Source organism: Siphateles boraxobius, unplaced genomic scaffold (genome assembly GCF_051911475.1).
Source record: "Siphateles boraxobius isolate OS27281-9 unplaced genomic scaffold, OSU_SipBor_1 65, whole genome shotgun sequence".
In the NCBI taxonomy this organism is placed as follows: Eukaryota; Metazoa; Chordata; class Actinopteri; order Cypriniformes; family Leuciscidae; genus Siphateles; species Siphateles boraxobius.
Genome location: NW_027509192.1, coordinates 14,479,091 through 14,492,441, shown reverse-complemented (window position 1 = coordinate 14,492,441; position 13,351 = coordinate 14,479,091). Strand labels below are relative to the sequence as shown.

General features: G+C 39.4%; 1 protein-coding gene and 1 pseudogene across 2 annotated transcripts in view; both read right to left on the bottom strand.

Moving 5' to 3' along the window:
- Positions 1-216: 216 nt before the first annotated feature.
- Positions 217-9,977, bottom strand: LOC143721059 (long-chain fatty acid transport protein 2-like). The gene is made up of 10 exons (XM_077211168.1): positions 9,432-9,977; positions 8,027-8,236; positions 7,724-7,882; positions 7,376-7,500; positions 1,757-1,951; positions 1,575-1,665; positions 1,246-1,444; positions 1,058-1,155; positions 819-949; positions 217-694 (listed from the first exon to the last, which is right to left on the bottom strand). Exons 1-10 carry the CDS (start codon positions 9,895-9,897, stop codon positions 518-520), a joined length of 1,851 nt encoding a protein of 616 aa, XP_077067283.1. The 5' UTR covers positions 9,898-9,977; the 3' UTR covers positions 217-517.
- Positions 9,432-13,351, bottom strand: part of LOC143721058 (long-chain fatty acid transport protein 2-like) — a 21,782-nt pseudogene continuing 17,862 nt past the window's right edge. The window contains exon 11 of the transcript XR_013196679.1: positions 9,432-11,804. The product of XR_013196679.1 is annotated as a long-chain fatty acid transport protein 2-like (transcript). The remainder of the gene's footprint in view (positions 11,805-13,351) is intronic.

The following is a 13,351-nucleotide window of genomic DNA, read 5'->3' as shown; positions in this document are numbered from 1 at the left end:
CCCCTAATTTACACAAATATATTACATGCGGGAGTATTTTAGATTCACAACATGGCAACCCTCATCCAATTCAGCCTTTGAGACAGGAGCTAGTGGGGGGGTTTCTGTGGGAACCAATCATCTTACAGCAAACTCTTACAAAACTATTTGTTCACTTCAGACTACAGGGGAAAGTATCCAATTCTTAGAAAGACACTTTTCAGACGGACAATGAAGTAGTTTTTAAAATTTTATTATCTTTTTGTCAGAGAAAACATCTGAAGGATAGGGTGATATAAAATAAAAAAAGCATATGTGAAAACTTTTTCAAGAGTTTTGAAATATACAAAATAAGCAAAATATATATTTTTTAAATTGCCTTTGGTACATAAAAAAAGAGAAAGTAATTTAATCAATTGTGATCTCTGGACAGTTACTGTCCTGGAAGTGTAAATGTAGATTTAAGGCTCTGAACGAATAAAAGATCTGACTTCTCTCAATACATTTATAGCATATTATAAAGAGCAAATCCTGCTCTTCACAATCTGAAGTGACCCTCCAATATCGACTGATATGTGTCATGTGTCAGCGGTCTGTAGCTGTTCACCTTCTCATCTAAAACAAACAGAGGATCTGAGATTGCAGCAGGGTTGAAGCCCTCCTCTACCAACTTCCCTTTGAGCTGTTTGAAGGTGCAAGTTACAGCCAAACTGTTCTGCAATCAGAAACACATGGATTTATTTAGATTTTGGTGCATTCGGAAATATGAAATGGTACATAAATATATTGATACTACCTAAAGAGAGCTTATTAGTGCATGGTTTGTGTTATGATGTTACCTGGATCCTTATGAAACGTGGTCTGGCATAAGAGGGGAGGTAAGTGGTCACATGACTAAAAATGCCATCACACTCAAACTGATGGTCTTTTTTCAATGTGATGGTAGACATTCCTATCCTCCCCTCATACCCTTCAAATTCAACAAAAGATCAAGTGTGTCAGGTTAGAAGAAATATGAACCAATGTTATGACAGTCAACTAGATGATTTATGATTTATGAAGTGAAATAGCATTAAACCTGGAACTGCAACACCGTATACATTTGCTTCCTTGATACTCGTCGCATTAGTCAAGATGTCCGACACTTCATTTGTGGAAACGTTCTCCCCTTTCCACCTGAGAACAGAACCATGCATTTATTTTTAATTCTGTCTTTGATTGTACCATTAAAGATGTAACTTGAAATTTTTTTTTGCGTTTGTTCACCTAAAAGTGTCGCCCACCCGATCCTGGAAGTAGATGAAGTTTTCATGATCTATCTTGAACAGATCTGCAGAGTTGAAGTAAATGTCTCCTTTTTTAAACACATTGTAGAGTTTCTTCTTCTCTGTCTGTTTCGGATCCCTGGCATATCCAGCAAACTGGGCCTTCTGGGTAATCTGTGATACTAGTAGACCTGTCTCACCTGTATTACAGTCAATGACACATTCTTCAAAATAAGGCTAACAATTTTGCTTCATTACTTTTTTTTATTCATTTTTATATTATTTATATGCATACAAACATGCTTCATTAAAATAAACTATTTTACTTGCCTTTAGCTACTTCTGTGCAAAATCCATTTGCATTTCTTACAGGTTCCTCTTGTTCCCGATCAAACTTAACAAATGAATATGGATACAGTTTCTGAAACAAGATGAATGTTTTCATACATATGAAATGAAAAATTTGATGAAATGCGAGCAATAGAGTAAAGAGCGCATTTATTGACTAGTACCTTATGTAAAAAATTCACTCTACCGACAGCCCCAATTTTTCCTGCGAAGTTCAAAAAGCCCAGGGTTCCTTCGGTTGAGCCGTAGAATTCTTTGATGTCAACATGACCGAATCTGCTGATGAACGTCCTCCAGACCTCTGGCCTGATCCCATTCCCAATGGCCATTCTAACGTTGTGTACTTGGTCACTAACGCGCTTGTATGGGAAGAGAACAGAGATGAGAAACAGACTAGTATGCACAGCAAACAGAGCACTGCAAACAGTGGAGTAGAAAGTCGGGTAAGATGAGTCACCATTTTTGCAACTGTTGCATCCAAAAATGATCTTAATCATACATTTTATGTTGGCTATTTTTATATAAAGACCAAGATGTTGAAAATTTACTGCAATAAAAACTTCGTATTATTAATTGTAAATTGTTCACATATTCCATGTGATAATAATTCAACATGCACTACTGTTCAAAAGTTTGGGATCTGTAAGATTTTTTAAAAATAATTTCTTATCAAAAAATTGGTAAATACAGTAAAAACAGAAATATTGTGAATATTCAGGTTCTGAATATTATTACAATAAAATAACTTTTCTATTGAATATGCACTGTATGGACTAAAGTACTGTATTGGGACACACCTCTTTACTGACACCTAGCTATGCAATCTGCATTTACAAACATTTGAGATAAAATGGTGTCTTGCTGAAGAGCTCAGTGAATTCAAGTGTAGTGATAGAATGCAGCCTTTGCAATAATTCAGTTCATGAAATTACATCCCTGATATACTCACCTAAAGGATTATCGGGAACACCTGTTCAATTTCTCATTAATGCAATTATCTAATCAACCAATCACATGGCAGTTGCTTCAATGCATTTAGGGGTGTGGTCCTGGTTGAGACAATCTCCTGAACTCCAAACGGAATGTCAGAATGAGACAGAAAGGTGATTTAAGCAATTTTGAGCGTGGCTTGGTTGTTGGTGCCAGACGGGCCGGTCTGAGTATTTCACAATCTGCTACAATCCCTTACTGGGATTTTCACGCACAACCTTTTCTAGGGTTTAGAAAGAATGGTGTGAAAAGGGAAAAACATCCAGTATGCGGCAGTTCTGTTGGCGAAAATGCCTTGTTGATGCTAGTGGTCAGAGGAGAATGGGCCGACTGATTCAAGCTGATGGAAGAGCAACTTCGACTGAAATAACCACTCGTTAAAACCGAGGTATGCAGCAAAGCATTTGTGAAGCCACAACACGCACAACATTGAGGCGGATGGGCTACAACAGCAGAAGACCCCACCGGGTACCACTCTTCTCCACTACAAATAGGAAAAAGAGGCTACAAGTTGCAGGAGCTCACCAAAATTGGACAGTTGAAGACTGGAAAAATGTTGCCTAATCTGATGAGTCTCGATTTCTGTTGAGACATTCAGATGGTAGAGTCAGAATTTGGCGTAAACAGAATGAGAACATGGATCCATCATGCCTTGTTACCACTGTGCAGGCTTGTGGTGGTGGTGTAATGGTGTGGGGGATGTTTTCTTGGCACACTTTAGGCCCCTTAGTGCCAATTGGGCATCGTTTAAATGCCACGGCCTACCTGAGCATTGTTTCTGACCATGTCCATCCCTTTATGGCCACCATGTACCTATACTCTGATGGCTACTTCCAGCAAGATAATGCACCATGTCACAAAGCTCGAACCATTTCAAATTGGTTTCTTAAACATGACAATAAGTTCACTGTACTAAATGGCCCCCACAGTCACCAGATCTCAACCCAATAGAGCATCTTTGGGATGTGGTGGAACGGGAGCTTCGTGCCCTGGATGCACAAATCTCCATCAACTGCAAGATGCTATCCTATCAATATGGGCCAACATTTCTAAAGAATGCTTTCAGCACCTTGTTGAATCAATGCCACGTAGAATTAAGGCAGTTCTGAAGGCGAAAGGGGGTCAAACACAGTATTAGTATGGTGTTCCTAATAATCCTTTAGGTGGGTGTATATTCCACCGTCAGTTTTGGGGAAAGTTACTTTTAAAAGTAACTATTACTATATTGCTATTACTATACTATAAAAGTTACTATATTGGGTTACTCCCTTAAAGTAACTAACTGCGTTACTTAGTTACTTTTTATGGAAAATAATGCGTTACATTACTTTTGTGTTACTTTTTCTCACCTCAGCTGTGCTTGCTTGATTGTTTTAACAAAAAACAAGTTCTATTTTTGGAAAATCTTAATGGCGCTTTTCCATCACCAGTATCAGCTCAACTCGACTCGGCTCGGCTAGCTTTTCGCTCCGTTTTCCATTACAGATAGTACCTCCCCAATAGTACTTGGTCGTCATAGCGACGCCACAGGAACTACGCGACACACACCTGCTACCCACACACACACAGGACAATGGAGGAAATCAAGTGTATGCTGTTTTTGATCCTCGGGATGTGGCTGTTTCTCACAGCAAGAAGACAAACTTTGTTTCAGGAGAGGCTGAGGGCAGCAAAACGAAACACTGCCGAAAAAAATAGCTCCGTGTGGCGCGTGCAATGATGATGCGGTGAATAGTGACGATTCTCTCTGACCAATCAGCAGTCTGCAGTGTTTTCACGTCACATTTTAAAATCGCCTCAGCTCGCTTAGAACCTCGCAGGAGGTGATACCAAAAAAAGTACCCGAAAGCAGGTACAGGTACAACTTTTACACAGTGGAAAACCAAACAAAGGCGAGTCGAGTCGAGCTGGTACTGTGTAGATGAAAAGCGCCAAAAGGCCCATAGAGCCTCAGGCTGAAGGAAATGCAAATTCACGTCTGTCCAGTAGAAGGCGCCGCTCAAACAAACCTTTCAGCTGTTCTGCCGTTCTGAAACGCAGAAAAATAGGATGAAGGAGAAGTTCAACACTCTTACTTCAGCTAGAAAATAAAAAGTAACATAAATGTCGTGTTTGCTGAGGCCCTTCGATGATCCAATTCAACAATATGAATAAGCAAAGACATTGATTTATAAAGTGAGATTAAATGCATAAAGTATATTTGTGTTAATGTTTAATTATTGCCGGTTTGTGTAATATTCTGAGTTTGCATTTCACTGTTTTTATTCATTTTGAAGAATACTGATTGTGTTTTTGAGCAAGTGAGAGGAATAAATGCAATAACATGTTCACACACAACTCCTCTGCACTTACTCTGACAGCACTTCTGTCCCCATGTTGAGAGAAATCAGGGCAATACAAGGAAAAACAAAGTAACTTGCATTTAGCAAAAGTTTTAGCAAGAGCTTCCTGCCAGTCCTGTTCTCTTTACTGTAAGTCAAATGAGTCAGATTACTGAGACTCTAAGGTTTTGTCTTTAATGACTCTTGGAGCCCCTGTCCCAGTCGTTGAATAGTTAAGCTGATTGGGTTAGGACTGGTGACACTCTAGAGTCTGGGGCGGGTTCCTATACCTGGATACTTCATTTGCATGCTTTGTTTAAGGTCATTGCTTTAGGCCCCATCCACACTACTACGTTTTAGTTTAGAAACGAAGACCTTTTGCTACGTTTGCACCTCCCGTCCAGACTAAAACGGCAAAAACGAAGACGTAAAACAGAGAAGTTTAGAAACGCTGCCGACCCCATTTTGCATTTTGAATCTCCGGAGGACGTTTTAGTGAAGACGGGTCAAAACAGAGGACTTTAGAAGCAATGACGCAGTGGCTCACGCTCGGCTCTCTGATTGGGTGTCATACAACGAAAGAAAACATACAACAACAGCCCGGACTACCAGTTACGTTAGTGCAAGTAAATTCTGCATTTTACAATGCTATAGCTGCCTACATGCGCCGGAGGCACATTCGAGCGATCTGTGACAATTCCCGTGTGCAGCGGCGATATCGACCGTACATGGAGCGTCGGTTTTGGGTTAAGCCAGGAAGAACCAGCGCATGGTGGGATAATTTTATCATTGAAGTTGTGGTTCCTGTGGAATGGTACGAAAACTTTCGAATGTCCAGATTGGCACTTATCAACCTCAGTGAAATCTGAGGAATAGTCAATCTGTTTCCTGTTTACACCGGTACGCGCATCCTCAGTGTAGGTGAATGGTCACGTGATCCGTGTTTTCAGTCGTTTTAATGTGGATGGAGATCAATTCTAATATGCAGCTAAAACGCTGGTATGGACGGAGAACGTATTCATTTTAATTCTCCGTTTCTAAACTAAAACGCAGTAGTGTGGATGGGGCCTTAGTCAGACTTGATGACTTCAGCTAACAACAGCTCGCGTTCCCAATAAAGAATCCCGCTGAAGATACAGTCGAGTCTCCTGGTCTTCGCTTCTGAGTTTCCTACACTAGTTACTTGTAAAAACTTGCGTTACCCCCAACACTGTCCACAGTCAACTGGAAGTGGTATTATTGAAAAGTGGAAGCGTTTAGGAACAGCAGAAACTCGACCACACAAAGTCACAGAGCGAGGTTACTGAGTATGGAGTTATATTCGCTCCATTATTTCAAATAATAGATTATGATCCACAAATAAATGTAAAGATATTCACAGAATTAAACAATTTTCCAAATAAATATAATGAGATCCACAAATGTATGTTAGGAGCTTCACAAAAATGTATTAAATTCACAAATAAATAAAATGAGATTTAAATACAAATATGCTTCTGTCACACTAACAACTCTGCTTAGCATTCAATTGTGAATCACTACTTGTATAATTGTGGATGACTGCGCACATTTGTGGATCGCTTCTTGTGCATTTTGAAACATTTCTTGTGTCAAGACCTGCACACAAATCCACAAATAGGTGGACTCCACCCACCGTCAACTCAAGCCAATCAGATAGCAGCCACATTGCGCTGACCAATCGAATCGTAGTACGTTCTCGCTACAACCAATTACATTTAGTTTTACACTCGGGCTGGGAACAAATTCATTTTGCATCCCTGAAACGAACTGCATTCTATAGGCGCTTCATTCAAATTGAGCTGAAGAGTTGTTGGTTTTTAAAACGTTTTACTCCATATTAATGACAACGTATTTAGTCCTTTTGTACTTTTGTCCACACAGTGTTCCTGTAATGTCAAAGCTGAATTTTCAGCAACATTACTCCAGTCTTCAGTGTCACATGATCCTTCAGAAATCAATCTAATACGATAATTTGCTGCTCAAGAAACATTTCTGATTATCAGTGTTATAAACAGTTGTGCTGCTTAATATTTTTCAGGATTCTTTAATGAATAGAACATTCAAAAGTTCAGCATTTATTTTTACTAGAAAACTTTTATAACATTATACATATCTTTACTGTCACTATTAGTTCATTTAATGCATCCTTGCTGAATAAATATGAATTTCTTTAAAAAAAAGAAAATCTTATTGACCCCAAAATTTTGAATGCTAGAGTAGCCTACCATTTGATATGACACCGCTTACTCCCAACATGGTCCATGTTTTAGGTGTCCACTTGATAACAGACATCCTGAATTCTAATTAAATGTATTAGTTTAACCTCTTTCTTTACTCCTTGCTCAAAGGAGAATTTGCCTATATACTTCAGTGTGCAACTAGCACAACATTGCTGTAGATGACAAAAAGAGGAAGATTCTGTGCTGTTTGGCTTCTTAAATGCTTGAATACCTTTGGTGTGTTGCAGAGGTAGCGCATTGTTTCTCCAATAAACTGTATCACAGTAATATTATATTTTCTGCAGTCATCCCAGAACTGAGAGGAAGAAAATTTGCTCTTCAGGACAATAGTAGCTCCTAAAAACAAAACCAAACCAAACAAACAAAAAAAAAGAGCAAAATTTCTAAAGACATCTAGTTACATTTTTCACAAAACTTTAGACTATGTTATTGTTTTTATCTTATCAATGATGAGGTGTCTGGATAACCAACACAAAATACAAAAATAAATAAATAATAAACAGAGCAGTTCCAAGAGGGTCCTCACACCATTGGTGCTCGGGCCCTAATGATTTCATACCTCTTTCAATAGCACCTCCGAATCCAATGCCAAAGCCAGCACTGTGATACAAGGGAAGGCAGACGTACACCACATCATCAGACGTCACACCACAAATGGACTGCAAGAAGGCAATGGCCCACAGCCTCCGATGAGTGATCACTGCTGCCTTTGGAAGACCTGCAGGGGATACGCCTCATTAAATCCACATGTGCTCATTTATTAATTACAGATTTGTCATATTACTGACACTTTCATCCATTCCCCTCTGGGCAAAAACATCTCCATTCAAAAACAGAATAATATCATTGAATCCAGTCTCACCTGTGGTGCCTGACGTGTAGATGTACACCGCTGGGCTGTTTAAGCTAATGTTGGCCCTCAGGTCTGCAGGAACAGGCTCATCTGAGGCCTGCTTGATCTCGTCTGTAAGACTTTTCATTCCCTCGGAGGTCACATGGTCAGTCAGTATATAGACAGAGATGCCCTGCTCTCTCAGCGCGGGAAGCACCTCCTCAACAGCATCCTGCAGTTCTACATGAGGGTTTATACAAGTATATATTCAGTTTGATTCATTTAGTAAGTTTACTCAACAATTAAAAAAAAAATTTAAAAAAATGTATCTTTACGGGATACTTGTTAGAAAACAAAAATAGCACTGGATGAGACCCCAACCCTGGGGGTCACTAAAGACTGATGAATCGGTACAAATCTCAGAGTTTCGTTTGAGGCAACAAAGTCCCAAGGTACATCGCAATTTGTGAACTTATGCACTATACTTTTGTTGTATAAACAGTGAGTAGTATGTTCATATTGAAAACTCCAAAAAGAAAAAGTTTCCGAAATACATAGATGATGCACTTTAATAACCAAAAAAACAGTGTGGAATGTTGGACACTTCATTGGCTGCGTCCGGAATCACATACTACTATATAGTAAGTGAAAAACAGTATATGACAAAAATAGTAGGCCCATGTCAGAATTCACCAGGATGACCTACTAATTCTAGTGAGATTCTGAGTGTGTATACGATCATGGACACTTTACACTTCCATGAGGCCACGGGAGAGGATTTGTGAATGGAGGTGAAGGGATGCAACTGTTGGTGGGTAATGACAATATAGTTAATGTAGTATGTCCAGATTACAAAAATACTATATAAAACATACTTTTTTTGAACAAGCACTTATTCAAAATAAATACCCACACAAGAGAGTATGCAATTTCGGATGCAACCATGCATTCAAATGTCACAGCTTTCCTTAGCGGAGAGGCTGTCAGACTACAATGCTGAATTTTTTTTAGAAAGAACCTTAAAATATTATATACTACACGATTGAGTAGATGCATAGTGCATATTATAAGTTCTTAGTGTATAGTGCATTATTTGTGACAACTTGTGTTGCTGGACTGTATCTCCACTCACCCAATCATATTTGAGAACCTGGACTTAGTGTTGACCATACGTTTAAAATTACTGTTAAAATGCATCTCAGTATGAATCAAATTAAGTGAGAAAAAATACACAAATGTTTAATTGGTTAAAAAAAATGGATCACAAAATAATTGAACATACTTCCATTTGTGTAAATAAGTCATCAACAGTTGAGACAGAAAAAGGACATCTCAGATAGCACATACTGTACAGTACACCGAGTCAACACAGTTATTACAGTTAGTACATCAAGCACTGATTTATTTGACAAATAAAACTTTGAAGTGTAGCTACCTGCCCCAGCGATCAGCACACTGGCCTCACAGCAGCTGAAACAGTGCAGCAGTGATTTGGATCGGATGTTATGGTTGAGAAGAGCAGCAGAACATCCGATCTTGGCCAAAGCCAAGCATATCCACAAGAACATGGGCTCATTTCCAAACAGAAGCGCAACTGTATCTCCTTCGTGAAGATCTGCGTGTTTTAACAAACTCCTCGCGATTTTATTACTCTGTTTATCCGACTGCACATACGAGTATGTTTTATCCTGAAACCGAATGAACGCTTTGTGTGGGTTCTTCTGAACCGAATCCAAGAATCGATCCACTAAGGTATAGAAAGGTTTGGATTTGATGTATTTTGTCATACGATATGCAACCAATGCCATTCGATAGATGTACTTTGCCTCTTTGGTAAAGTAAGGATAGCGGTATTTCAATGCAAATAAAAGTAAAACAGCACCTACAAAAAACCAAAACATTGTTCAGTGTGATTCGATTATTTTCCTTAAGACCTACTTTCTACAGAGCGCAGCACTTCGATATAAAGTTCAGTGTAGGCGGTGCTTTGTTTTGAGGGAATGAACACGTACTGGATTAGATAGTTATGAAATGAAGCGAGTCGTATTGATAAACAGCAACAGCGTTTCTTACATGGTTCACAAGGCACGACTCCACGCGACGCGAAAAACAGCAACGCTCACATTAGCGAAGACCTCAACACTGTAAACGAGTGAACTACACTGTTACCAAATTATTCCTCGTTTAAAGTAATTAACAATTCTATAAACTTTATTCTTTTTCATTACATTTTTTTTTCTAAAGAAATCTACCCTTTAAAGACAAACTTATCTCATGTTTTCCTCATGTTGTTCCAATCCTGCTAGACTATTACATTATTAGCCTACATTATTTTTCTTTTTCAGGAATATTACAGCCTGTCAATATTTAACATGCTGGAAGAACATAGTAAATAAATTATGATTTAAGCATCAGTTTTCCCTTTAAAATGTCAACCCTCTTACCATGATAGCCTATAATATTATATAATAATCGATAACTGAAAAGTGGGTAATTGTCGAAATATTAGCATAACAATTCTCTGAGAAGCACATAGTTTCATAACATTCCAAAGAAAACTGTTACCATTATCTGAACCTATGTATAAAATGCTTATTTAGTTTGAGATATGTTAAAATGCAAATCATTAACAATTATTTGCCAGATATTATTGTGGTGTTTATATCAGTATATCGTAGATAATTGTGTTATTAACACTTAAATACATTATTTGCCTGATATTTCATGAGTTACAGAATAGTGTATAGGCTACGTCAGAGTGTAGGCTATATTTGATAATTGTCTAATATTTCAAATCTAACAAAAAATAATTACCTCATCTAAGCAAAAAAGGCTAACTAACCATTTCGTAGAAGGACCCAGATGACGTTTAAGTGTAATGCCAAAATAACAAACAAAAGTTTAATCTGCCTGGGGGAGTCAATTTCTTGCTAAATCTCTTAAAGAAATCACAAATAAATAACAGAAATGTACACTCCCTCCCTCCCTGACCACAAACCCAGAGAAAACAGGGGATAGCAAAATAAAAATGGCACCCACCTCCCTACAGTTCCCAGACAGTAAACAAAGCAAATAATCAGATAAATAGCAGCTTAAATTATAAAGCAAAAAGGTATGAACTGGGACGTCTCACAAATAAGCAACAGTGCGTGGCTCCAGTAATTAACAATAAACAGGAATAAAGCAACGGTTCTATAGGCAAAAACAACAGAAAGAGGCACAGTGTTACACAGGTCCACGACAAGAAACACAACAGCTCTCAACAACAGGGCCGGGCAGGACACAGACCATGCTCTGGAGAAAGGTTCTCCCTTAATGAAAGGTTCTGCTGGCTTTTATGCTGTATCAGTTACCTGCCAATAATACAAATAATATTTGCACAGGCACAAACTGTCCATCATCCCGAACAGGCGCTTCTTCAGGAATGATTTACCGGCTGGTGGTTCTGCTCTTCCGGACTCAAAGCCCTCCATGAACATTTCCCTGCTCTGCTTTCTCAATGTGATATTAGGGGTCGTGACATCGCTGTTAAAAACACTATCATGAAAGTGTGTGTGTTTCCGAGTTACCAGACCAACCGTAAGAGGGTCTTTAGATCCACAGATCACTGCAGACTTCAGGGAATCTGGTTCAAAGCCTTTAGGTGCGATACCTGTCTGTTTAGCCGTCATGGATGTATAATTTGTGTCCGTTAGGCAGTAGATCTGATGGATTCGTTTGTCCTTATCATCCTTGAGGGCTTCAGCTCCGTGTAACGCAGCACCCAGCACTTTAGCAGGAGAGCCAATGTCTGTTTTGTCTGATCCACCTAAGCAAAAATCAATTTTCACAGTATAAAAGTACAGTAAAAGTGCCATATCATGCTAATAATGAAGACTTAGGCAAGATTTTTTGTAATTAAAGTACATTCTCTTAAACCAGTTTGTTGTTCATTGATTACTAGTATACCATTCACAGGTTTATCTCCCCTGTGATAACACTATCATTGAGAGCGGTCCGCTCTGATCTGTCAATCTCTTTCAACCTATAGATGGAATGCGTGTCGTCACCGTCGCCCGGAGTGACTGCGGTTAAGCCCACTGTGGCAAAAAGGCTGAGCGGCAGCATTTGTTTTCAGCGTGAATCTAAAACGAGAAAGAGCTTTGTGATTGACTGTACAAATAGATTTAACAAGAAATCTGAAGTATATTTTTACAGACTGCCGAAAGCTAATCATTTTTAAGCAATGCTAATAAAAAATGACATATTAAGTAGGTAATTATTGAAACGTATGTGTGCTTATTACAATATTGTGTTAAAATATTCTCTACACGACCACGCCTGCCGCTGAGAGCACAGCACCCACGCCTGCCGCAGTTGGTGCTGTTCCCGAGTCTGCAACATTCAACGCCTCTCCAGAGTCTGAGGTGATGAGTGTCGCTTCTTCTTGGGGAAGCTCTGACTTCGGTACAGCCTCTAAGAACTCTGTTCCCGTTCCCGCTTCCTTTCCGCCTGTCAATCCCCTTGTCTCCGTTCCGTTGCCTGTTGCTGCAGTCCCCACTGTCCCCGGACTTCCGTTTGTCTCCCCTGTCATGGCTCAACCCCGGACTGTTTTTCCCTCATCCCACTCCACACCACCCAGACCCGCTCGGATCCCTCGTCCTAAGCCCACACCCCGTAGTCCCAGGACAGCCGTAAACAGTCGCTCAAAGACTTTGTTGTTCCTCCGCCTCCCCTTCCCTGTTTATTATTTCTGATGTTTCACCCTAACCCTGTCATTGTGTGTTCTTGTATGCCCTTGTTATTTGTCTTGTTTTGTTGGTTCATGTCTATGTCTCAGTCAGTCTTGTCCCGTGTTTGATGTGTTGTGGAAATTTTAATAGTCATTGATCCCAAACAGGTATCATAAGAGAAAGAACCTATTCAATGTATAAAAGTTTATGTGTGTACGTGCTTGTGCGTGACTTTTCAGGAACATATGGGACAGGACCTCTGACCTTAGGGATGGTCAGTTTTGGCCAGTTTATTTCAGTACCAGTTTGTGTCTTTAAGTAGAAACTGAACAGCAGTAAGGACCTTATCTGAGTGGGTGAAAGGTACAGCGGGTGAGGAGGAACCTTGAAAACAGTATAAAAGCTGTCTCATATCTTCCTGTTGTGTGTCACTCTCTTGCACAGCGTAACTTCTGTGTACTAGACTGAACCTATTCTTGCAAGAATAAATACTTTTCTTTTTATTAATTTGACTCTGAGTGTCTCTTACGCAGTGATGATGTTTAACAGAATTTTTGCCACAACAGATGTCTCCTTGAGGAGCGCCTGGAAGCCGCTCCTTAAGGTGGGGGTTCTGTCATGATTCTGCCATCATGTCCTTGAT

What these genes read in the sequence shown, in the direction of transcription:
- LOC143721059 (XM_077211168.1), bottom strand. Translation starts at nt 9,897, where the DNA reads ATGTTTTGGTTTTTTGTAGGTGCTGTTTTACTTTTATTTGCATTGAAA. An exon ending in GAGTGAATTTTTTACATAAG is followed by an intron (nt 1,666 to 1,756) that starts GTACTAGTCAAT and finishes ATCTTGTTTCAG; the next exon opens with AAACTGTATCCATATTCATT. An exon ending in CACGTTTCATAAGGATCCAG is followed by an intron (nt 695 to 818) that starts GTAACATCATAA and finishes TTCTGATTGCAG; the next exon opens with AACAGTTTGGCTGTAACTTG.